Here is a 27,283-nt window from a genome sequence, read left to right as displayed (position 1 = left end):
CCTGATTACTTTCGCTTACCAGAGCGATTGAAATAAGAATGATATTAAGAGACAGAAGCCAGAGAAGGGATGGTGATGAGACAGGGGAATTAATAAACCAGATTGACACACTAATTAATTCACAGCGTAATCTACAAGGGAGTGAAGGGTCTTTTAAGAGAGTCTAGGTTGCCACAAGCCTTTGGATGTTTCCTCGTGCCAGATGATGTCCCAAGGATTTGGATCTTCCGGCCCCGGCTTGCCTGGCCTTTTTTGGTAGAGCTTGCTGAGTGCGCTTCAGATCTTGCGACACCGGGCATTCCGCCCTCGCCTGGGAGACTCTAGCGAACTTACAGTACAATCAAGAGCGTCTCTAACCGATCGCGAGCTCACTCATCCAGACGCCCGGGTACGAAGCTGGTCATAAAGTATTCCCGTTAGGGCAATTGCGGACCTCCGATCGTAATCGTGAATGAGATGAAACGGTGTCTCGGGTCACGTCCCCCTTGACAACCTGCCACTTTTGGCAACTGGCAGAAAGGTCTGAGAGAAGTTTTCTTGGCTGTCAGTCTGTGCGCCCCTCGTTGTGCGGCCCAGGTCAATGGGAAGCCATGATGGAGAACACGGTCAAGCGGCATTTGATGCGGGAGACCCGCCTAGGTCAACGGCTGCTCGCATAAACTAGGCAGGCTGCCGAGGTTCGTCTTTTGAGAACACAAACATTGGCCAGCGACATGGTCAGAGGTTTCATTATCCAATGAGAGCCACGGCACCGGCGATTTCTCGGGCTCCCGCAGGCAAGAAAGGCCTCTCAGCCTTTTGGTGTCGGGGTCGAGGCCGAGCCCGTAACCCCACGGCATGGACTCCGATGTTATGAGATATTGGAAGCACGGATTTTGTTTGGAGTGGACGCTTTGATATGGTTCCTAAGCTTTGATGAACACAACGTGTCAACTGGGTTGACGGCGATAGCTTCAATTTGTGAACCTGACCGTTGGGCTGCATAGAAAACACATCACAGGTACCTTTCATATATCGACTCAATATTTCAACCTCTCATCCCGAGTTATTAGTAAAGAGTTCAGTTATCCCCTCACGACAGCAACTGGTATTGAACCCACATTATCGGAACCGCTTTTATCTATCTTCAACGGTAGGTGGAAAGAAAAAAGTACTCCGTTCAAAGAGGTTTTCATGCAACTGCCGTCGATACAGTCCCGGCAACATTCTTATGAAAATTTCATCGGAATATGAACCTTATCAACTCGATGAGGCTCTGAGAGAACGATCCTCCCGTTTGAGACTCATAACATCCTGGACCATTTGATTTACATGGTGTTAGCCCTGCAGTCAACCCATCATCATACCTTGGTCCAGTATCTTCGAGATGGTGTTTGCAAACCCCGTCCCTTCAGACTAAAAGCGACGTTCTTTTTCATCAATCCAAGAATATCTGCGTAATTAGCATAGTCTCAAACCCTTAGAAGCCCAGCTCATTTTCGTACTATCAGTTTAGGCCCTGCCTCTCAACCAGCACTGCTTTTCAGCTTCCAACGCATGCTGATGGTCAACAACTCAGTCTTGTATCCAAAGTCCCCAAAGAAGTGAGGGACATGATCTATCACTCCTATTGCCCGCCTTTTAACAATCTCTTCAAACCAGTGGGCTTTAATATTGGTCGGCGATGTAATTAATTACTTGGCCTGGGCAAGAATAGCTTGTCTGTTGTTTGCGGACAAACCAGAGACAAGGTCCTCCACTTCGTGTTTCTCCAAGAACACATACGTTATGGCTTTTCAGTTTCCCGCAAAGCCGGCTACCATTCGGACATCCAAAACGACGTTCTTTGACGATAAAGAAGTTGTTGACGATAAAGAAGCTGTTGACGATAAAGAAGTTGACGAGACCTTGTTTCGGTTTACGAAGGACCTGTCGGCATGCCAAGTCCAAGTGGCGAACCAACTAGCCGTGCCATGTCCAGCCACTGAGGATTCCAAGAAGATGGCGCGCAGCAATCAAACCAAGAAAAGTATCTACAGTGACACATTCACCATTTCCCGTTCGAGACATTTCCGGTTTTTGGGTCTGAGATTTCGCCTTGAAGAAGGAAAAGGTTCACTGGTGAATCAACTTTGTTGTCGAGCAGGAAGCACACACACTTTGCGCGGTACATTGCGGGACCAATGCCTCCCGTGGCGGTTTCATGGATGGAAGTATAGGCATAGGAAAATTCCAGCGGCAGGGTCTCATTGATGATGCCAATCAGTAGGCCGCAAGACAAAAGACTAGTGTCACAAGTGTGAATCTGTTTCGTTGTTGGTCGTCAGGACGTATGGTTGTGTGAGACCCCGAAACATTCACCATTTGATCTCGACAAGCAAGATCAAGTCTTGCTCCCCCCCTTTTGTAAAAAGACTTGATACGCGTTTCTAATCTAACGCCACTCACCCAAAATGAACGAACTCAGTTCGTAGTGTTGCTAACAATAATTCGTCACGTGTTTTGGTTGTATGGACTGACATAACAACGGTCTCCTACCTGACTACTATTCAGGATTATGCCATTACGATTTTGAGAGTATCAACTTTATGACGTGTGATTCGAATCTCACAGGAAGAACCAAGTACACATGTCACCTAGCCTGTCTAGACTTACAATTCGATCAAAACGTCCGCGTCATGCAAGATGTGTGGAAAGACCTCCTAAAGCCCTCTCAGCGTGATGGTTTCAAAGACTTGCGGCAAGAGTCGAGAGATATCAGGTATCGTGAAACAGGAGAGGCTGGTGTAGCAACAATGGTGAGCCCATGTGGTATCCGTTGCTGGCTGTTGCAACGTCATCTGCAGAGGTTACGCCCGTTTGCATGCAGGCCTCGGGGAAATAACTGACTGTGTCACGTCCATTGCGATAAGCTAGAGCAAGATGTCAACCACAATGTCAGACAAACCAGCCACCCGTCTCCACGTCAACAAAACTTCTGCATTGAACGCGGGGTATCGGGCGGAGCGTTACGTCTCCCCCCCTCCTCCCCACACCCCGTATACGGGCTACGACGTGAGCTGCGGCCGGCTTCACATAATTGGATCATCGTTGCTTCGGGGAGAATTGGTTGCCGGGGCTGCCGGGGGCCCGACGTTTCCGGATCGGCGCGCGACACGGAGTACGCTCCTTGCCCTATGAACGCGTGGGTATCCTGTGTGGGGGGTTTTGATTGCGGCACCAGTCGATCAGCGGCTCTTCAGTCTGAGAGGGGGTTTGACTCTCCTGTTATGCCACTTTGTATGAGACGGATATTGATAAAAAGCAATCTCGTGGACGGGTGGACAGGAGCGGCAGCATTGTGACCGGCAATTGCCGGTCTTACCAGTAGTTGATCCCGGGGCGCGTAAACCGTGTGGCGCGAGATAAGCTCATCTGTTGAACCCCCTAAAAATAGACAGCTTGATTTTTTTTTCCACACCGGCAGATAGACAGACTAGAGGGGCCCTCAGAAGCAGTTGTACGTACACACCGTCGTCGTATGTAATCAAAGGCTAAGCCAGAATGCTAAAGCCAAAGTGGCACAGTGGCAACTGCACAACGGACGACGGGTCAGGTTTTGGGCCCCTGGGAGGAAACCTTCGCAATTCAAGAAACCTTAGCGACTTCAGGGGTGGCGGCGGGCGCCCTCCCCTCTCCCCCCCTGGCGCTGTTGGAAGTCAAGTTTTTGAGCAACTTTTTGGCCGCAATAAAAGACAGCTTCCTTGGCAGCGGTCTGTCCTAGGATGCTTGGCAGATGGTCTTGGCAGAATCCTGACAGGCAGGAAATTTGCACATGATCCCTCCGAGAGATCAAAGGACGAGGTGGTCGGATGAAGGAAGCACTGGAGCAGACAGGCAGACAGACGCACAGAGAGAGCTAGGGTATTTGACTCATAAACGCATGTTGTGCGACCTGGAGTCGGGGGTGGTATTTCAAGTAAATTGGCTTTACACTGTGTTCTTCTTTTTCACCATCCAATCTTGACTCCGCGGACGGAGCCGGGCACCGGGGGAGGGGGTTACACTGCGAGAGGAGAATCCCCCCCCCCACCGGGGCGTGTCCACCGAACGGTAGAGCCGAACTGAAGGGAGGCGAGGAAGGGAGAGGCAGAGGCCAAGGTCCGATTCTGACGTGACATTCACGCCGGAAGGCTGCCGCGGCTGTGGCTGCAAGAAGGGGGCACATGGATACGGTGCAGCCATCGTCACGCAGCATTGGCGCCCATCACAAATTAGCCAAGCACGTTTTCTTCTTCTTCTTCTTCGCCCATCAACCCGCGTAGGAACAGACGGTGGCCGACGGGAGCTGCGCGACATCCGGCACAAAGAAGCAGGATGGACAGAAGTAAAAGCGAAGGGCTTGCGGCACGCGCCACTGGGGATCTCGCCGTGTCGCCAGGCAGGATCGGCAACTTGTCCGAGCCCATTGGGAAGCCCGTGGGCGTATTCGCAGCGAGACACCGGACGGGGCGCGCGGGCTTCTAGCAAGACGGCCAACGTCGCGCCCATGACGAAACGAGACTCAGGCGGTGACACCTTGCTTGTCTTGTGCCCAGCCTCCCGCACGCCACGGACGGAGGACATGCCTAACAAGCACACACACTCTGACGATTGACTGACTACTGCAGCCCATTGAAAGACTGGGCACAAGTCAAGGGGGTATACTCGGCGGAAAAGGTGCGCCCCCCTGAAGCTAGCGGCTGATTGCGCCAAGCCTTTGATGATTGGACCTCACGTTTTGAACAAAAAAAGAGAACCATTATTTTATGAATATTTTTTTTATGTATTCTGAGCTAGAAAATATGTGTGTGATGTTTATCTCCCTTCCAGCAGGGAAATTATTCTGCGCCCCTATTGTGCGTAATTCTATACTGATCTATGTGCAGTAGTTTACAGGCATTACATTATCGTAACAGTCATCTTTGGTTTGTACGTGTATGCGCGCGCGCGATTGTGTGCGTGATTTGTTGAGCGCTTCTGTTGGCGCCGCCTGTATGCGCCTATGTGGAAAAATGGTGCTATCGGTGTGGAAGCATTCTAGAAGATGAAGGAGACAACGAAGACTAAGATGGTGTAGAGCGTCGTGAAGGTCAGCTCAGTCTCGAACCAGGCGGCCTGGCCGCCAAAGGCAATCTTCTTGCTCTGGCGTGTCGGGTGGGCGACAAAGGTCTTGGGGTCGCGGTCCAGGAGCTGCTCGCGTTCGGGCATGCTGGGAGGATCGATGGCGTAGGCGATGGGCGTCCAGAGCGAGCTGCAGATGAAGATGAACGTCAGAGGCGGCCAGAAGGCGTGCGTGACGAGGCAGAGCAGGATGTCGCGGATCTCGGTGTTGACGTAGAAGCAGCGGTACGAGGTAAGGACGACACCGACAAGGGTAAGGTACACAAATGCCAAGTGGAAGATGGCCATGTAGTTGATCAAGACACCCCAGAGACGGCGGAACATGCCCTTGCGGTTCTTGGCGTCACGCTCGTTGAGGGCGGAGCCGAGGGATCCGGTGGGCTTGAAGGCCTGAGTCTGGCCTCCCAGCCAGGTGGGCAAAATGAAGGACCGGATGATGCAGAGCGCGATGTAAGGAGACATCCAAAGCTGGTAACGGGAACCTCGCTGGCCGGTGTGGTAGCCCGCCGGGATGAAGAGGGCAAACTCGCAGAGACGGTTGGAGATGGTGGCGGCAAAGCAGGCGCGGATGAGCCAGCGGAGCTGCTCGTAGTTGGCGTACGCGACCAGGGGCTTACCCATGACCAGGATGATGGGAATGGCGAACATGGACAGGGTCAGGAGAATGGTGTACAGACTGAGCGTAGCGTAGAGGAAGCCGGAGAAGCGCTGGGCGGCGGTCATCTGCTTCACCTTCTCACCGTAGAGGCAGAAGTTCAGCTTGAACGAGGTGTCGACGGTACCAATGGCCCAGCGGGTACGCTGCTTGAGATGTCCGCCAAAGTCCTCGGGGACGGTACCGAACTGGAGGGGCTCGTGGATGTAGGCCGTTTTCCAGCCCTTGCCAAGCATCAAGGTCGAAGTCGCGACATCCTCGGCCAAGGAGCCGAGGGGGAAGTTGCCAATCTCGTCCAGAGCCTCGCGGCGGACAACGTAGCCGGAACCAGTGCACCAAGCAACGCCAAGGGCGTCCTTGATAGGCTCGATGACGTGCACGAAGAAATCCAAGCTCTGCGCCAAGGGGTCGGACGGCGGCGTGTTGTAGAACAGCTGCGGGGGGCAAGCGAGGGCTACCTTGGGGTCAATGAGCATATGAGGGAGAATGGCACGTAGCCAGTCGCGCTCGGGGATCTGCAGGTCGAAAGTTTAGTTAAGGTGAACGTGGACATCGGCTGAAAGCTTAAAAGTCTGTACAAGAGGGGGGGTGTGGGAGGGGAGGAAAAGCAGGCAATTCACGTACCATGTCGGCGTCAAGAGCAGCCATGAACTGACCAGCGCCACCGGGCATCGTGTGGACAAAGTCGAGGGCGTAGTTGAGGTTGCCGGCCTTGAAGTGGTGAGGAACACCGGGGTACTTGGGCCGGGCGAGGTAGTGAACGTTGGGGTAAGTCATCGCCAAGGCCGCGATTCCGGCCTCCAAGCCAGCGGACTTGCCGTCATCGCAGATGATAACGCGGAACCGGTCGCGGGGGTAGTCAACATCGCAGGCAGCGCGGGCGGTGTCCAGAACCAGGTCGTCTTCTTCACCACAGCAGGTAAGCAGCACGTCAACGGACGGGACCTCCTCTCCCATAAGACGCAACTTGGGGCGCTGGCGCTTCTTCATGGACCACATGGTCCAGATGTTGTGCATGATCGAGGGGATGGCAACGGCGACTTCGACGGCGATGAAAACCCAGGCCTGGGCGTAAACTTCCTTGGCAAGCTCCTGGGCGGAGATGACGCAGTAGATGCGGAGGCCGAGGTATGCGAGGTACAATCCGGTAGCGAGGATGGTGAGGAAAGGCACGGCGCGGAAGACGTGGCGCTTCCAGCCCTTCCAGATGTCCGAGTCGTCGCGCTTGTGAAGTCTCGCGATCTGGTCGCTGCCCTCGACCCATTCCTTGGCGAGGACCGGCGAGGCCTGTCCCGGCAGGAGGTTCTGCAAGCTCTGGTGGCTCTGGTTCTGTTCACAATGTCAGTCAACCGGCCCGGGGAACATGGAGATGTTGGAGCTGTGATCCGGAAAACCATACCATTGGGCTGTTCGGCGTGGAATCAGTCGACCACGGATGCCTCGGGGCAGTCAAGTGGTCGTAAGGCGTCGCGGGGCCGCCCTTGAGCGTCGGCGTCGCAGCGCGGGAGTCGACAGGAGTATCCATTCCCGAAATCGAAGGGCCGATTGAAGGTGCTCCGGCCATGCCTATCGAGTGGCGGTTTGCCCACCCAGGAGGACCGTACTCGTCCCCGGAGACGGCGTGGGGTTGCTGGTACTGCTGCTGGAACTGGTCCTGCTGAACCTGGGGAGACGGGGCGTTGTTTGTGAGAGCGCGCCCGTAGTACTCCTGGGACTGGTTGGGATCGTTCTGGTACGGGTTGTTCTCGTACGGGTTCTGGGAGTATTCCTGGTACTGTTCCTGGTACTGGTTCTGCTGGTTGTTCTGGTAGGGCGGCTGATACTGGTGCTGGTGAGGGTGGTGATGACCTTGAAGAACGTCGATTTCCACCATTTCCCCCTCGGGGTAATCCTGGCCCTGCTGTCCCCCATGTCCTCTCATCATGACTGCGGTGTTGTCCAACCGACGGCTGGAATGAACGAGTGAATAGTGTGTCTAGGGCGGAGGCGTGTATGTACGCGCCAGCTGCGCTGAGTGTGTATGCAAGAGGGCTGGCAGCAAGCGATCCTGAACCGATGGTCCCCGCAAGTGTCTCTCTCCCTGGTCGTCTCCCGCCAAGTGCAGAATGTGTGTAAAACGAGCGTGGTGTGTTCGGTTTAAAGGGAAGAAGAACTAGGAGCGAAGAAAAGAAGAAGTCGACCCGCTTAGTAGCACAGGGGCATCGAGCAAGATGTCATTGAGCAGTGTGTACAAAGCGCACCGACACAAGACTTCCCGAGGCAGGCCTGGACTGACAGACAGGAGGAATTGCCGGTCTGGGGGGGAATGCACAAGAAAAGGGACAAGAAGCCGGGTGCTTTTCTCTTGCTCTTGGAAGGGATTTGACGGGAGGGGAGTCTGGGGGAAAGGAGCCTTTGGCAGGCAAGACATTGACTAGGAGCTCTTGGGGACCCGAGGGCACATCAGGGACATGACTTAACGGGAACCCACTCGGACTCCGCTAAGCCTCACTGCCTTGATTACGATCCGACAAAAGCCTGACGTGATTAAAATTGGGAGGTCAAGGTTAGGACCGGGTTGATGGAGCCCACCGAACCGGCCTGTCCAGTCTGGGCGCGAGGATGGTGTATCTGTGATGGGTTCGCCCCATTTCGCATTTTGTCCTGGGCCATGGTCTGTGCCTGGACCCCTTTGATGTGAGTGGCCCGCTCTGCCCTGTCATGTCTTCCCAATGCCTGCCCGTGTCGGTGTTGGCGCTGGCCTTGCTGCTCCTCGGTTGTAGGGGGGGTCGCCGAGTGAGCGAGCAAGAGTGAGAAACTGGTGAGAGACTCACCCAGCTGGACTGGGCAACACACTGGCTGGGAGATGGAGTGGGGGCAAGCCAAGCGCTTGCTGGCCGGGATACTAGAGGGAGGGGGGTGTGAAGCTGTTGGTAGGAGAGAAAGGGGGGGGTGTGTGAACGGCCGCGGACGCCGGTGGATGCATGTTTAGCTTGTCTTGCCTTCCAAGCCATCAAGCCATCCAAAGCCCCGAAGCCCCTGGTTGGTTCGGCGGCCGTTGGTTTGTTGTTTTATTTTTTTATTCTTGCACGTCCTCCCTCGCCCGCTCGCAAATTCTCACTAAAGGATTGGATGTTTCGGTAGGTCATGGAGATGCGAACCAGGGGCCAGCAGTATCCACTTGGGGGGAGCATTAGGAGGATGAGCAAAGGAAAAACAAATCTGTTATGAGTGACGATTCAAGCAAGTTCCTTGGCCATGCCACCACCAACCACCACCGCCCTTCTGTAAGACTGCCGCTGTGCTGTGCCTCTCCTCTGACGCCCTCCTTTGCTGTGCGTCTTTGTTTTCTTTTCCAGGGAGGGGCCGAACCCACATTGCGGATGACATAGTGTTCGCCAATGAGGGCGGCCCAATGGCACACAAGGACATCCCAGGGCCATCCCGGAACCTTGCCCAAGGCCGTCGATGGCGAGCCGGGACCTATCCACTTCCAGGGCCGTTATCTTCAGATATCCCTGCTTTTTTCTCGTGTTCTAGAAATGCGGGCACCATAGGGTACATTCGATGGTCGAGGGCACCGGCACATTGACTGCACTAGTCCAGGGGCCGGTCCGATTTAGAAGCAGGACCTGCCATCGACGATTAATTGATCTAAGATGTGTCCGGACTGGCTGGCTGGCTGGCTCTGGGTTCAGAGGGTGGGAGTGACGGATGGACCGCACGTAATTGTGAGTCGTAGCTGTGGTGCAACAACCAGGCGTAAACCCAGTGCCCCAGACTACGGTCCTTTCGTTTCGTTTTTCGTTCGCGTCCCGCCCGGATTGTTTTGGGATCAGAGTGGCATATAGATATTGGAGACAGGCAAGTGAGAAATAATAAAAAATATGTATAAAATATTAATATTAAAATAAAAAAAAGCACGGGCAAGGAGCAGAGAGGTAATTACACTTTGCTGGACGGAGCGCAGAAGAAGACAAGCCTTCTCCGGGGTGGCGCACTGCGCCGCAGTTGAGGATAGGGGTTATTATTCTTCTTCTGGACGCTCGCTCGCCCGACGCCTCAGCTCTGCATTTCACCTCGCAGTTTTTCTTTGACCCTTGTCCAGCGCTCTTGGTGCGGATTTACTGTCGAGTTTTGACGAGCCTCTCGCCCACCCCCAACGGTGATGACTTTCCTCGGATAGTCCACACACACACACACACACACACATTCACACGCCCCCCTTTTCCCGGGATTAACTGCGCACGAGTCGAGACCGCGTCCGCGATCCCTAACATACCCTTGGCCTACCCGGCCTTGCTTGACCTTTCCTTACCTGAGCCTCCCACCCACCTAACCGATCCATTCCCTTACCCTCCCATACCTAAACAAGAATCCGACCGTCATCGACGACACCACTCTCGCTTCTCTGCATGTGCTGCGAATTCAAGTAGTCGAACTGCGTCGGATTTCCGCCCTGAGCCTGCACCCCCCCGTCCTCGTCGTCTCTTTTTTTGGACGACAGCAGCGCAAAGCGCAAATTCCCCAGCAAACGCTCGTTTCCTTTCTCTCACTTCACGATGCCTTTCCTCGGCTTCCGCTGGGTCGTCAACTTTGTGTTGCTGGCCGTCCCCATCGGAGCGACCCTCGGCATTCTCATAGGACTCGATGCCGGCAGAAGCTCATCCGGTCAACCACCACTCTTCACCGAGCCCGACAACCCCGGAACCATACCCAAGAACAATGGCATCACGGCAATGGTATCCTGCGATAAGGCGATGGGTCTGCATCCCGAGTCCAAGGGCCAGGAGTACACACGTACGTCTATGTCCTCTCTTATTCTCATTTTTCAGTCTTCGCGACATCTTCTTCATCCTCTCCTCTCTATCTCTGTCTTTCTCCCTCCGAGTGGGCGGCCTCTCCATGTGAGAGCGGCACAGGCCGAACAAACGAAGTCAAAACTACCGCGTGGGTTCCGCGCTGTCATCCAAACTTTTGGCTGCTGCTTGGAAAACACGGGCTCCCGTGTTTTGCTTGTGTCGTACCCGCGGACCTTGGGCCATGCGTCTTGAAGCATGAGCCAAAGATTGTTTTGACTTTTGCTCCCTTGAAATGCGAGACCTGGCTGGGGCCATTCTTTACTGGCTGCCGCCCGCCGGGCCTGGTTGCCCAGCGCATCGGGCATTGGGCAAACACATGAATCTTTTATTTCCTTGTCACGTCGAGACAACAACGGCATGCTAACGACTCTTTGTTTGCTACAGTGAACCCGAACCAATGGGGTTGGACTGAAGGCACAGATGGCAACCTTTGCATGAACGTACGTCAACCACTTACCCCTCCAACCCCCATCTTGACGTCGTCGCCCCAATCGCGGGGCTTCACGCCGCCAAGGTGGACGTTTGCACAATGCGACAGGTGCGCGCTGTCGTGCGCGCCGTCGCCGGGCGATCGTCGTCCGCAGCTTGGCAGCATCGAGGTTAACCCGTAGTTCACCGGCACAGGTCACGACGTTCAACAACCAAACCTACGCGACCGACTTCAGCGCCCCCGAGTTCTACGTCACATGGCGCTACCCCCGCGGCCCGGAGACGCAGCCAGTCCACGCCTTCCCCAACATCAAGGTCGACGGCACCATCCTCCCGGTCGCCATCTCCACGCTGTCGAACCTCGCCGTCGACGTCGCGTGGTCCTACGGGGTGGGCAACTACACGACCGACGGCGCCTCGGCGACCACGACGGACGCGGCCGCGCTCGAGGAGAACGAGACCAACACCAACGTCGCCATCGATATGTTCTTGGACGACGACAAGGACAAGGCCCAGGACAGCACCAAGGCCAAGTACGAAATCATGGTGTGGTTCGGCACTTTCGGCTCGGCGACGCAGCCTATCGGCTACCAGCAGGGCAACGGCGCGCTTACGACTGCGACTATCAACGGAACAACTTTGTAAGTGCAGCTGCAACGCAACAACTCGTACGGAAGGTTGCTTCGGGCTAGGTCGCTAACATTGGGTTTCCTCCTCTTCAGCTCTCTCTTCTACGGTCAGAACGGTCAGAGCCAACACGTCTTGACCTGGATGGCGAAGGAGTCTGTAGAGCACTTCGTGGGCGATCTCGCCCCGCTCATCACGAACCTCACGACCATGAACCGTGCCGACTTCCCCACCACGGCAACCTACCTTGGCTACATGGGTCTCGGTTCCGAAGCCCTCTCGGCCACGGACGTCGTCACGTTCCGCGTGTCGACCCTGTCAATAGAAATCAAGGCATCCACGTAAACGAAGCAGACCAACCAATGGTAATGTGTACATTTGGATATTGGCTATTTTCCGTCAGCGAGCATTGATATCTAAACAAACTAGACTAATGATTTGGGAGGGGAGGTATTGGGATAATGAACACAACATTTTGTACATATGCTTAACATCCGGATGGGGGTTCCGTTCGATAAAGAAAGGCACAGCTTAGGTAGGGAGTTTGTAGATCCAAACAGGCAAAATGGAAAAGGAAAAAAAAAAAAAACTGGATTGAAATCGTGTGATGCTTGGATGGCATTTCGCTTGGCCTCGTTCCACCTGCACAGCAAGGCAAACCCACAACTTTGACGAGGCTGCTCTCGAACGAACCGGAATTGGCGGTTATGAACCCACTTTACTGCAGCAAGCGAGCCTGCGGGCAACGACCGCCGAGGCTCTTGATGGGCTTGTTATGATGGGATATTGGAGAAGCTCGTTCTCGGCATCGAGATATGCCGACTGGCCCACCAGCAATCCCAAATCCTTCACTGTCTGGGCGGGGTGCGAGTTGCCTGGCAGAACCTGGGCAGACGCAGGTACAGGACGTGCACGACAGGGAAACCTGGTAAGATTTTCCCGGCTTGTCACTGGCCCATGCCTGGGTCTCGGAAGTTCTGAAGGGAGAGAGGGGGGGGAGCCGGAGGAGGGTTGGCACTGGGAACGTTACCCTCCCCCCACCAAACGACGTCAGAACGCCTGGCCCCCTCGGGTGCGTTGCGCGTAAGACTTGCTTAGGCATTGGCCGCCCTCCCGGGACGGGCGGCCAAAGGGTGTGGTGGGAAGCTCAACAACCAAGGCTGTGCCTGTTCGACACGGCAGGTTGCGGGCCAGTCGCAAATGCCACGGGCCAGAAACATGGAGAAGTGATAATTGCGTATTTCCCAAGCCATCAATTCGCTCGGCAAAAATGACCGGGGGAGAAAGAGAGAGAGAGAGAGAGGAGGCAAAAGCCTCAGACTCCAGGGCTCAACGAACCAGGGAGCCAAATAGCTGAGTCGAATTCGTCATCAGTGTTCAACGTGGAACCAGACACTGTCTCGGCCGATCGAAAATAGATTCCAGAACGTCCGTCATCATTCAGCTCCGAGCTGCGTGATCCGCGCGTTGGGAGTGTGGCTGTTCAGAACAAATACGACCCCAAGCCCCAAGCTCGACTCAGGTCGCATTCCAGGCTTCGTGTTCCAACCTGCCAATCGGCTCGGCCCATCAGGGCGGGCTCAGCACCAACAGCGAGCAAGTGGTGGTGCTGCTGCTGCTGCACGGTCCACAGCAAGCAGTGCTGTCGCTCCACAGGTTGCTCGCTGGCCTCGGCGGCTCCCTCTTCAACTGGGGGGGCGGTGGCGACGGCGCAAAGTATGACCGCCAACATTCATCGTAAGCAGGGATCATTGTGTTTTTTTTGTGGATTAACACAACCTTGGCGAGCTAGCATGCTGAATTTACTGCCTATTTCGATACGGATAGGAAAAGACGTTGGGAGATGCATGAACTTGCACTATTTTAGACCCGCAGGGGGGCTAGGTTCTATTTTTGCAGCAACTCATTGCTGAAGTCTTTGGCGGTATGGGAGGGGGCTGCCGTGATGGTTCACGAGTCTCTCAGCAGGGAGGCGACAGCCTAGGGATTTAAAGTTAACGAGTTGATAGGCGTGACCAAGGCTCGATGCTATGCAATCCATAACTATGAGTTGTCGTTGATTTGATGGAAATTTGTGGAGTCGCATTGCCCTTGTACGACTTGGCAGAGAGAATTGGCACAGAGCGAGCCGGCGATGCTTGCTCAACCACATTTCGCTTGCAAACCTGCCACCCAGAATTCAGGACTCCCGCGTAGATCTAATGCAAGTGATCATCGAAATCTTCCGCCCCTTCTCTTGTGGATCTTATCCGCCGGGTAGCTTTGGAATCTTGGCGGGGAATCGAGTTGCGAATTGCAAGCAAAATCCTTTGCCTATAGTCGAGATGGAGCTGGAGCAGCACATCCTTATGTCGGGTCCACTTAGTAAGTCTGGAGAAGAGCCTTGCCAACCTAGATTTGATCCTTCATCAAGGTAGTGAAATTGCGCATAGTGGGAAAGAGAGCCCGGTGATCTTGGCAGTCGGGTATTGGCTAAATGAGAACGGAGGTTGGCCCATGGTCAGATTTGACGGTATATGATGTGCCTTTGCATGAACATAGCTAGGCGATACGTAATAAGGTCGACTATTTGGGGTCAAGAGCTAAGACAATTCAAAGTATTTCGTGCATACAAGCAGTGGTTGTTGCTGGCAGACTGCCGTTTTCGATATTCTATTCAATAATGAATACACTTATTCGCTTTACCAGCGCTGTGCAAACACAACCCTCCATGCTGCTGAAATACAACACAACTGGTTCATTGCGAGTGTTGTTTACGTGTTCTAGCTGGTCAAGTTAAATGCAGGATGTGCCCGTGAACGGCGATGTCTACGGGGATGACAGCGCTGTCAGATGAATTGAAGCAATGTAATGTGTGTGAATGCTGGGACTGTTTACGAAGAGTATCAATGCAAAAAATATAGCCAGTTTAATCCTTTGTTGGTCACAGACTGCATCCAAACAACAATCTGAATGGGGTTCGGTTTTCTGTGTGAAGGCCGAAATATACACATTGCATTTGTGGACATTCATAAACAACCCTCTTTTTGGTTTCGATATTCTGGAGAACATCTGGAACTGGTGGGCGTTAGACACCGATGCCAAAAACAGGGCAACTCGACTCTCCCGCGAAAGCCTGGCCTAAACAGAGGCAGACGGAAATCAAACATGTTGACGGGAGGCTCTCTCGGTGCTACTGTCTTGGGAAAGTTGATTGGGAAACATTCACTCTCACAAGAGGCCACGCCTGTCGGAGTGGGTTAAGTCTTGGCCACGTCCAGATTTGTGAGGACGTTTGGAAACGCTCTGGGTATAGTATAGGAGAATATATATATGGATGTATGATGCCCAAAGTCCAGGCTAAAACTTGAAGTTGAATTGAGGAGGTTTGTATGCTTTTAGAAGTGAGAAGCAGCGACTGTTCTGTCCCGAGCCACTTTTATGCCCATTGGCCGGTACACACCACGTATACCTTATACTAGGTAACTAAAAGTAGCCCCAAATTCGAACTTCCAACACTCTTTCCCTCAAAAATCATTATACAACAACTACTACAACATGGAAGAGGACTATTTCGCCTCACGCACGCTTGAAGAGCTTCCAAGACACCACCATCACTTCAGGCTCAATGACTTCAGACACCTGCGCCGACATTATTGAGACCATGTACAAACTGCTTCTTGATAAGGACCTGGTCAACTACGCGTCCTACATACGTCCGCCGGTCATTTACCCCCTCGGTGATAGGATAATGCCTAAGTAAGGTGATTGGGAAGCAAACCAATAATAATTCCAATAATGCATGTTGGAGCTAATTCATGTCTCTTGTTCCTTTACATCCCAACTAGTATCTTATACGACTGAAAAGGTCATCCCATTTGCTTCCGTCTTGTTCACTTACGGTGCCGGTAGCGTTTTGATAAGCACCGAAACTAGCTATGCCGTTGTGGCAGTCGTTCCTGATGGCAGGCCCAGACTCGTCAGCAAGGAGCACGTCTTTACGCCATACTGTGGTATTCGCCGCGCACTTGCGACCGTTGAACGGCAAGTTACCGTAGTACAAGCTGACACCGTCGTCAAGTAGGTCCCTCAGCACGCCATTGGACTCTACACCTCCAATGATTACTATAACCTTCACTGGTTCGGTAGCGAGGACAGTGAAAATAAGGAGCCGACAATAGCACCGCAAGGCCGGAACTACACCCGCAGTTGCGACACAGTGTTGCCATTAATGTCGCCTGTCCCGCAGGCTTTCTTTATAATGGTGCGTTACCTGCAAGAGACACCTTCATAAGTGATATATGTCCTGTTGTTCTTATAACATGTAGCCGCAACTAAGCCCCAAAGGCTCAACCGCCAAACTTCCTGGATGCCCTAATGTATTTGAACAAAATGTACCATTGGGATGACACAAGTGTTCGGGGCTTATGGATCGGTGAGCTCCCGCCTTATTGCCGCCGGCTTGAGACGGAGTGGTTTGGAAGGTGCTATTCTGAAGCCTACTTGGAGACTTCCTGTCGTTACAAGCCGTGATAGCTTGCTATAATTCAGATCTAGCAAGCCCGTTATGAATTATTGCGTGCACTACAAAAGGTAGGGTTTGAGGGTTATGGTTTTGCATGTACACCTTTTTAGGCTCCGACTACCAAACCAGCGAAGCAGGTTAAACTAACCATTGTGCAGATTCTTCGTCACTTTTTGAGACTAGAAGTTTGATTAAAATACTTCACCTGTAAATAATGAGCTGACGGTTTCTCTCTTTGAGAGTACGGGTATGTTTATGTTGTCACGCAACGGTTCTACAGGGATAATATCTTTAATATCTAGATAGAATTGAGCGCACCCCATGGACCAGTATAATTTCCTGCTGTTTCTCAACAGCACAATTATTTGTAATTGCAAGTCGGCAGAGAATTCTGACCTCCTTGATCGCTTAGATGAATGATTTATCACACCATCTGCAAACTGAATCATCCTCTACTCGCGACACTCCGGATTGAATTGCATTTCATGGTTCATGCAATTATCGAGCTGATGGGCTCCAAAACCTTTACCCCGTCTGATTCCTTGCTTGTCTACTGTATAGCAGTTGTGGCCATGACCGAGCCTCGAAGTTTGTCACAGAATAAGGAACGAGGCCGCCAGAGCAAAGCGGAGGTTTGGTATTGCGTCAGGTTATTAACTGAACGGAAGATATATTATCCTACACAAGTTGCACGGCAAGCGTCTGCACGCCATAGCTATCAAGTTAAGGACTTGCCAACATACCTACCCCTTGAGGCATAGGATTCTAAGCTTGATGCGTTGGTGGTCGATATTTTAACATGGTTGCACTGGGCGGAGACGGGACTGTGCCGGAAACTTTCAACTTCCCTTTCACCTCTGACCTGTCAACCGCACTAATCGTCGAGGTTGCGTTGTTTGGTTCAAGAGAAATTTCACTTACCTTCTCACAATGCTTCCAGCCGAAAGGGAGTCACTCATTCTGAGCCCCTTAGGATTGGGTGTTGTCCCTCGTACTAGCCAAGCAAACATTCCGAGGAGGCTGGGAACAACGGGAGCTTCGCTGGGATCGGTTGGCATCGTGGATTCTACTGCGCATCAATATCTGTAAACGGATTCTTCAGCGGTTCGTTTCAGGACCTTGGTGACTGGTCAGACTAGCTGCATCTTCCCAGCTTGGATGTGGACGCATCAGTTGCACACTGGGCGGGCGACCAACGTAAAGAGCGTGCGTGGAGGTTGCATTCCCGGCAAGGAACAAAGCAAAGAAAACTACTTAGCAGCCGTACTTATCGTTGGAAAACCGAACCCACTAAGTATTCCATCTCTGCTGGAATTCAATGCTCCAGAAGTCAATACGGGACCTAACAACACCATTGGTTAGCGTACATCTAGAGTCAGCCACTTAAATACATAATACTAAAGCTCGCCTATTCCAACTTGGAAATACCAACAACCAGAGCAACAGGGGGACTGGAAGAAAGATCGACGCCAGAAATCTAGAACAATGCGTTAGGGTCAGCACAGAACCGGCCATTTCTCATACATCGGATGGAAGCCAGGCCGAAATACGACTGGATGGGCGCATAATGCCCTGACAGCCATGCGACTGGCGCACAACGTGGGCAGGGTCTGTGCAGTGGCAACGGATACCTATGATCGCCGGCTCAAGGAACAGGGAAATGGCGAGGGAGGAAGGCGCGGGCGGCTGTCACCCGGACTTCAGACGGATTAGTGATGAGTCAGATCAGCTCGGGAGTTCGGCCAGCTTGGAGGCCAGGAAGGCTTGGGGGGGCTTGGGGAGATCATGTTATGCGATGGGTAAAAGTCGAAAGGATGGAGTGAGCTACTTGACTCGATAGAAAGTTGAGACGAATGCTGCGACTTTTGACTATGGCCCTCATACCTATATGCCGAGGTGGAATCTCGAGTCCGGAGGGCTCCGGGGCTCAGCTATATGTCGCATCGGCAGACGGTCTAGAATTCTTGCCATTCTTGGTAAGCTTGACAGCCGAGGGTTATCAACCGCCGCAAGCGGCATCGCCACTCCAAGCAGGCAGGGAGCAGGCAGGTTAGCGCAAACTATTCTTGGGCTCATGTTTTCAAAATTGAATCTCTGCCAAGACGGCGCACTGCTATTCCCAGATGAGGAGAGTCGCAACGGCGGCTAAACCCAGAATCTTCAAGAGAGAAAAAGACGGTAAAACCAGGGAATGCACCCGCCAAAAGACCAGATAAAACACTGATTCTTGGCGCTGAAGCTGATGACTACCTTTCGCCCTGTTTCAGCCTGGCGGCTCTTGGCGCTAAAGGACGAAGCTCAGCCAGAAACGGGATATGAGGTTACAAAATGCGAACCGCTTCTATGCTCCTGTGTATGAGATGGACGGCTCGTTTTTTTTTTTTTCGGCGACGTGGGCCGAGGACCGAAAAAGGCAAGTTGCTATTGTGTTTTGTGGTTGCGTGAGACCCATAAGGTTTTGAAGTTGTCTCAGGACCCCTGGTGAGGCTGTTTGATCGATGCGACCTGATCTGGGAAGACTTGAGTGGTCGCACCAAAGACGGGCCAGGGGTGGCACAGATCTCCCAGGGACCGTGACTTGTGGCTGGTCCTCGCCCGTAGTCAACCATCGATGTGCTCTTCTTGGTACGCTGATGTTGAGTAATTTAGCCAGGACCCGGGACGTCTTTTGCCGTTGCGATGGCGCAGAAAAAGAGCTGGGCGCTTCCGAAGCGAACTTGTTCCGGAGCATGGGTTCACAGGTCACGTTGTATTCTGCAATGCTACCTCGTAGGTCGATCTTCTGTCAAAGCGTCGCAGACGGATGGCTGGAAAACAGGGAAAGGAGTTGGAAAAATAGAGACAGCAGAGAGAAGAGGGCAACTGTTGGCGATGCAAGAGCCAAGTGAGACAGCCAGCGGTTGGTGAAGCTTTGAGAGACAATCTAGATCGGCGGCAGGGAGAGGCGCTATGGACAAGCAAAACAAGTTATTGATGAGTTCACGAAGCCGCCGCAGATCATAAGCATTTGTTTTACAGCACATTTTCATCGGATTGAGCATCACTCAAAATTAGGTTGGATCTATCTTCTGGGTCATCTGGGGAAGAAAAGACCAAAGCCGTGGGTTCAATTGATTAACAAAACCTGCCAACTGGGGAAGCCAACTGCCGCACCCACAATACAAGCACTGGCGATAGATTAATTAAATTAATTCGCACCCACACAGCGCGGCACAGGGGCGGGCGCTAGGCGACTGAGACCTCAACCTTCCGATTCCCACCCATGGTTCTTCATGAGCCTAAAGCTACGACTACATGGCTGCATGAGACCGTAGACTAGTTTATTGCTCCAGCACTATACACAACTTTGACAGGACGATTCCGCGAACAGACTTTGGCTCTACATGGGATGACATTTGAGCCAACCCTTCCAACAGCCTCCCATCACCAAAATCTCCTCGCCCGTTAGCACGACTAACCCAGTACACCCTTTGTCGCAGAGGCATCGAACTAAGCACATTGTTCTTCTTTTCCCCTCTCACCAGACACAGCTTTCAAACCGTCGAAGCATCTTGCCGCAGCCCCTCGCCTCCTCCGAGACCCTCCATAAGCCGATGCCTGGGAAGAGACTAGACTACAGATGCATGCACAATTCACCGCCTGTTACCATGCCTCCTCGTAGCGCGGGCTCCATTATGGTGGATAAATCTCGCGATGCGGCGTTTGAGAGGGTACCAGGGAGGTTTTAGGGTGCTGGAGCTGACTGCCTATTGTGTCTTCCCCATGACATCTGCCTCGAGGGATGAGAGGGCAAAAACAGAGTTACAGGGATGGGTTGAGCTCGGTCCGGGCGCATTCGGGGGAAACGGGGGCGCGCTAATCCCTTCACGGCCACCTGGCACATCGCTGCAGCGCAGAGGCCCCTTCTGGAATCCCTTCGCCTCCAGATGGCCCACGTCGTCGGGTTGTCCCTCTCCATCCTCACCTACAATCCTTCGTCACTCTGCCTTTCCCAATCGCAAAATGGGGTGTGGCGGATGGGGCTGTTTTCGCCTCGACTCTATCCTGGCCACATCCCAGCCCGCGCGGGCGGAGCATCATGAAGCAAGCCTGAATTGGATGCAAGGCACCTCCATGGCTTTTCGGCAGAATAACCGAGCAAAAGACTGGACGACGCACCCATCCGAACCCACATGGCCCTTGGGCGAATCGTCAACCCAGCCGACATGAGACAAACTTTGCGTGTGAGGCCAGTTGGGACGACACGCTGGGCATGCAGTCACTTGGGCCACCGTGCTGGCCGTGACGTCCATGCCGCACCATGCTCCAATCCCACTGCTGAGTATGATCGTCGTTAAGGGGGCGGGTTGGGGCCTTTTGATGGCCCTATTGGTCTTGCGGCTTCAGCATTGTCCTACGAGGGGGCTTACTGAATCTCTACCGAGAGCAAGAAGCCTTGCTCATCGGCTACCGTCCCATGGGCGAGTGAGGGTTGACGAGGGATAGGGATGCCCGTCAGAGAGTGTCATCGTCGCAGGTTGTCTCGTCTTGCCCCTCCGTGACCATGAACCTAGGCCTTGAATCACGGAAACAAGTCGTCTGACATTGTTCTCTTCGATCTATATAATGTCTCTACCCGGCCTGTCATCCCAACTGTTTCCTTCTCCTCATCCAGCAAACCAAGCATCCTTCTCTACTCTTCAATCTTTCAGTTCTGTGAACTTTTTTACGTTCTCGACACTCTTTCTTGTCTTGATCCAACTACAAACCGCTAGCCGGCCATTTACAATCTTTTTTACTTAACTTCTAAACCATTCGATTCTTTGGCACCCAGTGTCCATATTCAAAAAGACTCTCCCAACCAACCAAACCATCAAAATGTCTTACTCCAAGATCCTCCTCATCTCCGCCATCTTGGCCTCCGTCGAAGCCCGCTTCGGTCAGGAGCAGGTTCCCGTCCAAGCCGTCTCTTCCCTCCAGGCTGGCAACCCGGGCGAAGCCGCCACTCTCGCCGGCGGTGTCCCGGGCGTTCTTCTCGGCGCCGCCGACCCTTGCGCCAAGCTGACCCTGGCTGATAAGATCGTCTCCCAGCTGGGTGACGGCGCCGATGTCCTCGAGGCCGCCAAGGGACTCGTGGCCGCCGAGCAGAACTTCAACCCCTTCACCGCGAGCACTCCTAGCATCTGCGGTGACGCCTCCCTCCCCGCCACCGAGGCCCTCCGCGGCATCGTTCCCCTCGTCGACCCGGCCGTCACTGGCTCCGACACTGAGAACGCCAACTCGGCTACCTCGCTGCAGAACCCCTTCGACGCCACCGGTCTGTCTGTCGCAGAGGTGATGCAGGCTCAGGGCTTTTCCAACTTCACCGTCGCCGGTCAGGCTGCTGGCGGTAACGCTGGAGGTAATGCCAACAACAACAATAACAACAACAACAATGCCAACACTGGTAACAACAACGCCAACACCGGTAACAACAACGCCAACACCGGTAACGACAACGCCAACACCGGTAACGACAACGCCAACACTGGTAACGACAACGCCAACAGCAACAACAACGCTGGCAACACTTGCGGTGGCGCTAACACTGGCGGAAACGCAGGCAATGCCACTGACAATGCCAACGCCAACAACGGCAACAACAACAATGGCAACAACAACAACGCTGACAACAACGCTGACAACAACGCTGGAAACAACGCTGGAAACAACGGCAATGCTAACAACGGAAACGCTGACGCCGGCAACGCCAACGGCGCCGCCGACTTCGGAAAGTGCACGCCCACCATCGACTTCCAGCTCGGCCGCGCTGGCCGCAAGGCGGATGAGGGCACCTTCCTGCCTACCGACGCACTTGTCGCCCAGGGCCAGCAGGACGCCCTGAACCCCAACATCATCATCAACCGCGTCTGCGATCAGCTCACCAATGTCTGCGAGGCCAACGACGCGGCCAAGACTCAGTGCAAGGACGCCCAGGCCCAGATCTTGGCTTCCGGTGACCGCAGCGAGGCGGTTGCCGCCACCTTCAACGGTCTGCTCGGCTTCTAAGCCAAAAAATCAAAAACTGTCTCGCACCGTAGTTGAGGAGTGGGTCTCTTAGGATCCTGTCGATGATTTTGTCTGTTTTTTCTTGTCTGTTTAATTGCATTCCGGTTTACAAACCGAGGAACATGGCATGTGTGTATCTTATGAAAAAGCGTTCAGGGGCTTGGTTTCATCTGGCTTGGTTTTGGTGTCGTTGGACATGGTAGCTAGGTGTTCATGAGTAGGGTGTCTGAATCAATTGGTTTGCCCGGATCCTGCCTCAAAATTATGGTGCAACTCGGTGACTGCTATGAATCAGCTCATTTTGTATGAGAGTCTTTATATCCCGCCCTTTCAAAAGTGAAGACCCTAAGGGAGGTTGTCTCGTCTCATATCGGCTTCAAATTTGAGCTTGAATTTATTGCATATGGTTACTGGCCTACAATACTTTGGGGGTTATAATTAGTCTTATCAAGAGCACCAATTGTTTTTGCAAGGACCGCATACATGATGGATGTTGTCGAGCTGATAAGAAGTCGTGAGGGGAGGTGAGTTTCGGTGAAGGCACACGGTGAAGCCCCTCGGTGAGGGTCTTGGGTGGGGCCGCGCCAAGCGAGATGAAAAGCCCCGACTAAACAAACAGCGTCTCTTTTAGTGTGGAGAGTTTATTGTCTGTTTGGACGAATGACTCGCCCGGATTGGTGGCGCATATCCACCCCCTGACGCCTCTCACCGACAATCTGTGAGCGGGAACAAAAAAAAGGACAATAAAAACAATGCACAAAACCTTCTTACTCACAACTACTTGGCGATCGATTGTGTAGTGGGTGCATGTTGGTTCGCCAGGGACGAGGAGTTGAAGAGGGGATCTTCAACGGATCTTGGCTTTCACGCAGCAACTGAGATCTATCGCGCTTGGCATCGCCAAGTGCAAAGTCTAAATCGTTGCCGACTGGGCAGAAATCAAAGGCGTCCAGGGTCCGAAGGATTACCGGCGATTACAATGACGCTGTATCCACACATAACCCGTGACGAACGGCGCGATGTCGTTGAAGACGCAGAGGGAGGCGGTTTAGACATGCCGACATCTCGACCCTCGTCGAGTAACGGCCTCCGCATGTTTCTACCACCACTCAACTTCATCACACTCCACTATGCCTACTTCATTGGCACGACCCTCCTCGCCTCGGCTATCTTTTACGCATCATCTAACCCGCATGGCAGCATCAGCTATGTTGACTCACTCTTCCTCGTCATCTCCGCCATGACCGAGGCTGGCCTCAATACGGTCGACCTCAGCGAGATGACCGTCTGGCAGCAGGTGATGCTGTGGCTACTCATCATCGTCGGCAGCACGATCTGGGTCTCCATCTGGACTGTTCTGGCGAGGAAGCACGTTTTCGAAAAGAGACTGCGTGAGATTGTAGAGGGCGAGAAGAGGAGGGACCAGCAAGACAGCGCACTGCCCGTATTTAGCAGTTCTGCAGCTCATGGGAAAAGAGAAGCGGGGGGGAGTAGGACAGGAGTTATGAACCTTGGAGTGTCAACTCAAGTCCGGGCAGCTGGCAACCACGTCACTATCGCCGCTGATGACAACCTCACCCGCCGCTCAACTCACTCCACCAGCTCATCCAACAAACCCACCCGCCCTTGGCTCGCCTTCCTCAGCGCATCCAAGGAAGGCCGCAACGCTCAGTTCCACTCTCTCACTGCTACTGAACGCTCTCGCCTCGGCGGCCATGAATATCGTGCCTTGAGTCTGCTATCTGTCGTAGTGCCTTTATACTCGATCCTCTGGCAAGTCCTCGGCAGTCTCGCGCTGGGTGCATGGATAGCGAACAATATGCCAACAGTAGCAACATCCAACGGCGCAAACCCGTGGTGGGCGGGCATCTTCTTCGCAGTCTCGGCGTTCAACAACTCGGGCATGTCGCTGCTCGACGCCAACATGGTGCCGTTCCAGCAGGCATACTTTGTGCTCGTCACCATGGGATTGCTGATTCTGGCGGGTAACACGGCATATCCACTGTTTCTACGACTCATCTTTTGGTCGGCGTTGAAGGTCCTCCGACTTACAACAGCGGAGGCGAAGTTCAGGGAGTTGAAGAGCACCTTGGAGTTTATTCTCAAATACCCCCGACGGGTGTATACGAATCTATTCCCGTCTAGAGCGACTTGGTGGCTTTTCTTCATGGTGGTTATGACGAATGGCATCGATTGGATGGCTTTCGAGGTCCTCAATATCGGGAACCCCTTGACGGAGGCCATTCCTATCGGAGCGAGAGTTTTGGATGGTCTGTTTCAGGCGTTAGGTACGTGAGCTGTTTCGTTTCCACGTGTATTCTTCTGAATGGTGTCTGGCTAACACGCTGCTAGCCGTCCGATCCGGTGGCTTTTATATCATCCCGATCTCTTCCGCCTACCCAGGGCTGCAGGTGTTGTATGTCATCATGATGTACATATCCGTATACCCCGTCGTGATAACAATGCGTCACTCCAATGTCTATGAGGAGCGTTCTCTAGGCATTTATGCAGACGAGGAGGCGCCTTCAGCTTCTTCTCCGACTGACGGAAGAAAGCACTCAGACCATGGCAGGCTTCTCACCCAGCTGATCAGAGACAATCTTAGCTTTGCTGGCGTTGGCGCAGCCAAGCCTAGAGGAACCGAGGGGTCTGAATCTCGCACAAGCTTCGTAAGCCAGCAGATCCGCGGACAGCTCGCCCATGACCTGTGGCTGCTTGCGCTGGCGGTGTTCCTCATTGTGACCATCGAGACGTCGCACTTTTTGGAAGACCCGGTGCACTTTTCTGTATTCAACGTCATTTTTGAGGTAGTTTCCGCGTATGGCTGCGTTGGAGTCTCGGTAGGGCTGCCCACGGATTCGATGAGCTTCTCCGGTGGGTGGCATGCGGGTAGTAAGCTGGTGCTGTGCCTCGTCATGATAAGGGGACGTCATCGGGGCTTGCCTGTCGCTCTGGACCGGGCTGTGAGACTACCGGGACGGAGATTATTGGAGGATGAATAAGAGGACTGGAGGTTAAGAAGGGCAAAGAGCCGCGGGGTTGATGACGGGGCCAATGCTAGCTAAAGTTTTCCTTGCGCACTTTATGAATTCCAACACTTTGAAATACCTTGCCAGAACGACTCCGCTGTGACGAATCATAACTTCAGAAGAGTCGAGCCCCGATAACAGATGCCCATTTATATCTGAAGGGTTAATCCATGGTCGTTATTGAACGTGTAAAAGCCTAACCTATGCTTCATTCATCCGGTCACAGTGTTCGCCGCAACTGCTCAATGGAGTTGAGATGGCAAAGGTTCTTGTTGTCCATGAATACTTCCCCTGGAGTGAAGATGACCGATTCGAGTTCGTTAGTTTCCAACAATTCCTCTGCTAGAGGTTGGGGTGCCGCCAGTTCAGACAACGGGGCGTTATTTTGAGGCCCCAAGAACGTCTGACCTTCCCCGAAAGGCCCCTACATCAGAAGCTCATCCAGGTTTCCAGTCATGTCTCCTCCTTCCATTAAACGTGAATGAAATGTTTGTGTCATCGGAAAGCTCGAAGGGTGTATCGAAACTGGCCTGGTTCTCCATCTCCTGTGTCCCCCGCTGCAACAGAATGTCATGAAACTGTGAGTCAGTGGCGAGAGTCTGTTCCCCCAATGCAATCCCACTATCCACCAAAGAGTCCCCAGAGGTCTCGTACGGCTCTGGTTGAAGGCAAATAGCCTGGGTGCTGGAAGGAGTGTAATGTAATGATGTTTAGCTGGACGATATGGCCGAACAGTATTGCTGAAAAAAGCAAGTCTATACCCTGAACAATTGCTGTCCGAACATAGCTATGGAATTGACCACTACCAATAATCACATTAAGCTTTTGTCGAAGGTAACACCTCCCATTAAGTGCTTTAACAGAATGATTCGAACTCACCCCGGCGGTGTGCTTTCCAATTGTTCCACGCCCTCCCGATGACTCTGCCATTATAAGTTGTCCTACTGCATCATTCTACCACATACGACCATACCCATTGGAAAACTCGGGATCCCGTCCGCTCTCCCATAGATAAGCCAATGAGGGCCGGATTAGTAGTTGGGTCGGTGACGACCAGCGAATACCTGGTGTTGTATGTTTTTGGCATTCTCGTGCGATCTTTTTGGTCGGGTCGGGGACAGATGGGTCCGGGTTTGGACATGAAAACGGCCCACCCTCGGAAACTTCGCAACGTTCATTGCTCTTTGCGGATTGAAGCTCCTCTATGAGGATCGTTTCTGCGTGCGTGCGGCAAAAGTCGCGAAACAAGTGCAATTCTTCGGATATGTTGGCGTCAAGGTAAGGCGAGCTGGGCCGCGGCTGTTGAGGAAATATTATGTCCCAGATCGCAAACCACTGCTCCGTTTCTGACAGCTTTGCATTCGACTTTCGACAAAGCTGCCGTTGTTGAGAGTGAGAAATGCCATCAAGTGCTGACGAGCGGGTACAACTAACATTCAAGACATGCCATTGATGAGTCTCATCGTTTTGAAAAATCTGCCAGCAACGTGTGCAGTAGATTACAGGCGTATGCTTTCTTCCGAGATGTTGCTTGACATCACGTATCCTGGAGAGTTTCTTTCGGAAGCAGTCGCAGTGCTTGTTTGGGGCGAGCTACCAGAACGGACAGGCGAAACCTTTGGATAGTTACGATTTCACCAGCTTTTTGGCGGAAAAAACTTCATCACCTCGCTTCCAAAAGAACATCCTTGACCACGAGTGCCAAGATAAAGAAGACAAAAGGTCCCTCGAAAAGTGGTAGGAGTCTTGGGAAGGAATGGAAGCGTCCAAGAAGTGAATTTCAGGGGTATCGGTTGCACTTCGCCCATGCAGCGATAGGCTCGTTAGACTTCTGCCTTTGCATATAAAAGGACGAAATGCACACCCCGGGGTGGGCTGCAACTTCATGTTTCTATCCAGGGTTTTTGAGACCATTCGTTGAAGATGTCAAACCACAACAAAGACTATGGACATCACGGAAGCTCTACCAGGAGCAGAGTAATAGTTTAGTAGAGCCTTGTAAATATTAGAAATGAACTGTTATGATATCCTAGCCGTCCTGCTATCAAAA

The 27,283-nt window shown here is 53.0% G+C and overlaps 4 protein-coding genes across 4 annotated transcripts; 3 read left to right on the top strand and 1 right to left on the bottom strand.

Moving 5' to 3' along the window:
* Positions 1 to 5,037: 5,037 nt before the first annotated feature.
* Positions 5,038 to 7,700, bottom strand: EsH8_VII_000377 (nucleotide-diphospho-sugar transferase; the record flags this gene model as incomplete). Its single annotated transcript, XM_083270510.1, has 3 exons — positions 5,038 to 6,291; positions 6,401 to 7,105; positions 7,176 to 7,700. The coding sequence occupies 3 exons, from the start codon at positions 7,698 to 7,700 to the stop codon at positions 5,038 to 5,040; spliced, it is 2,484 nt and encodes an 827-aa protein (XP_083128067.1).
* Positions 7,701 to 10,317: 2,617 nt separating this feature from the next.
* Positions 10,318 to 12,018, top strand: EsH8_VII_000376 (concanavalin A-like lectin/glucanase domain-containing protein; the record flags this gene model as incomplete). The annotated part of the gene is made up of 4 exons (XM_083270509.1): positions 10,318 to 10,555; positions 11,002 to 11,057; positions 11,242 to 11,687; positions 11,769 to 12,018. 4 exons carry the CDS (start codon positions 10,318 to 10,320, stop codon positions 12,016 to 12,018), a joined length of 990 nt encoding a protein of 329 aa, XP_083128066.1.
* A 9,016-nt stretch (positions 12,019 to 21,034) lies between these two features.
* On the top strand, positions 21,035 to 22,204 carry EsH8_VII_000375 (uncharacterized protein; the record flags this gene model as incomplete). Its single annotated transcript, XM_083270508.1, has 1 exon — positions 21,035 to 22,204. The coding sequence occupies one exon, from the start codon at positions 21,035 to 21,037 to the stop codon at positions 22,202 to 22,204; it is 1,170 nt and encodes a 389-aa protein (XP_083128065.1).
* A 1,093-nt stretch (positions 22,205 to 23,297) lies between these two features.
* On the top strand, positions 23,298 to 25,206 carry EsH8_VII_000374 (cation transport protein-domain-containing protein; the record flags this gene model as incomplete). The annotated part of the gene is made up of 3 exons (XM_083270507.1): positions 23,298 to 23,595; positions 23,704 to 24,492; positions 24,557 to 25,206. The coding sequence occupies 3 exons, from the start codon at positions 23,298 to 23,300 to the stop codon at positions 25,204 to 25,206; spliced, it is 1,737 nt and encodes a 578-aa protein (XP_083128064.1).
* Between the last annotated feature and the right edge of the window lie 2,077 nt (positions 25,207 to 27,283).

Source organism: Colletotrichum jinshuiense, chromosome 7 (assembly GCF_051148585.1).
Source record: "Colletotrichum jinshuiense chromosome 7, complete sequence".
NCBI lineage: Eukaryota > Fungi > Ascomycota > Sordariomycetes > Glomerellales > Glomerellaceae > Colletotrichum > Colletotrichum jinshuiense.
The sequence above is the reverse complement of the archived record's forward strand: the minus strand, read 5'-3'. Positions and strand labels throughout refer to the sequence as shown.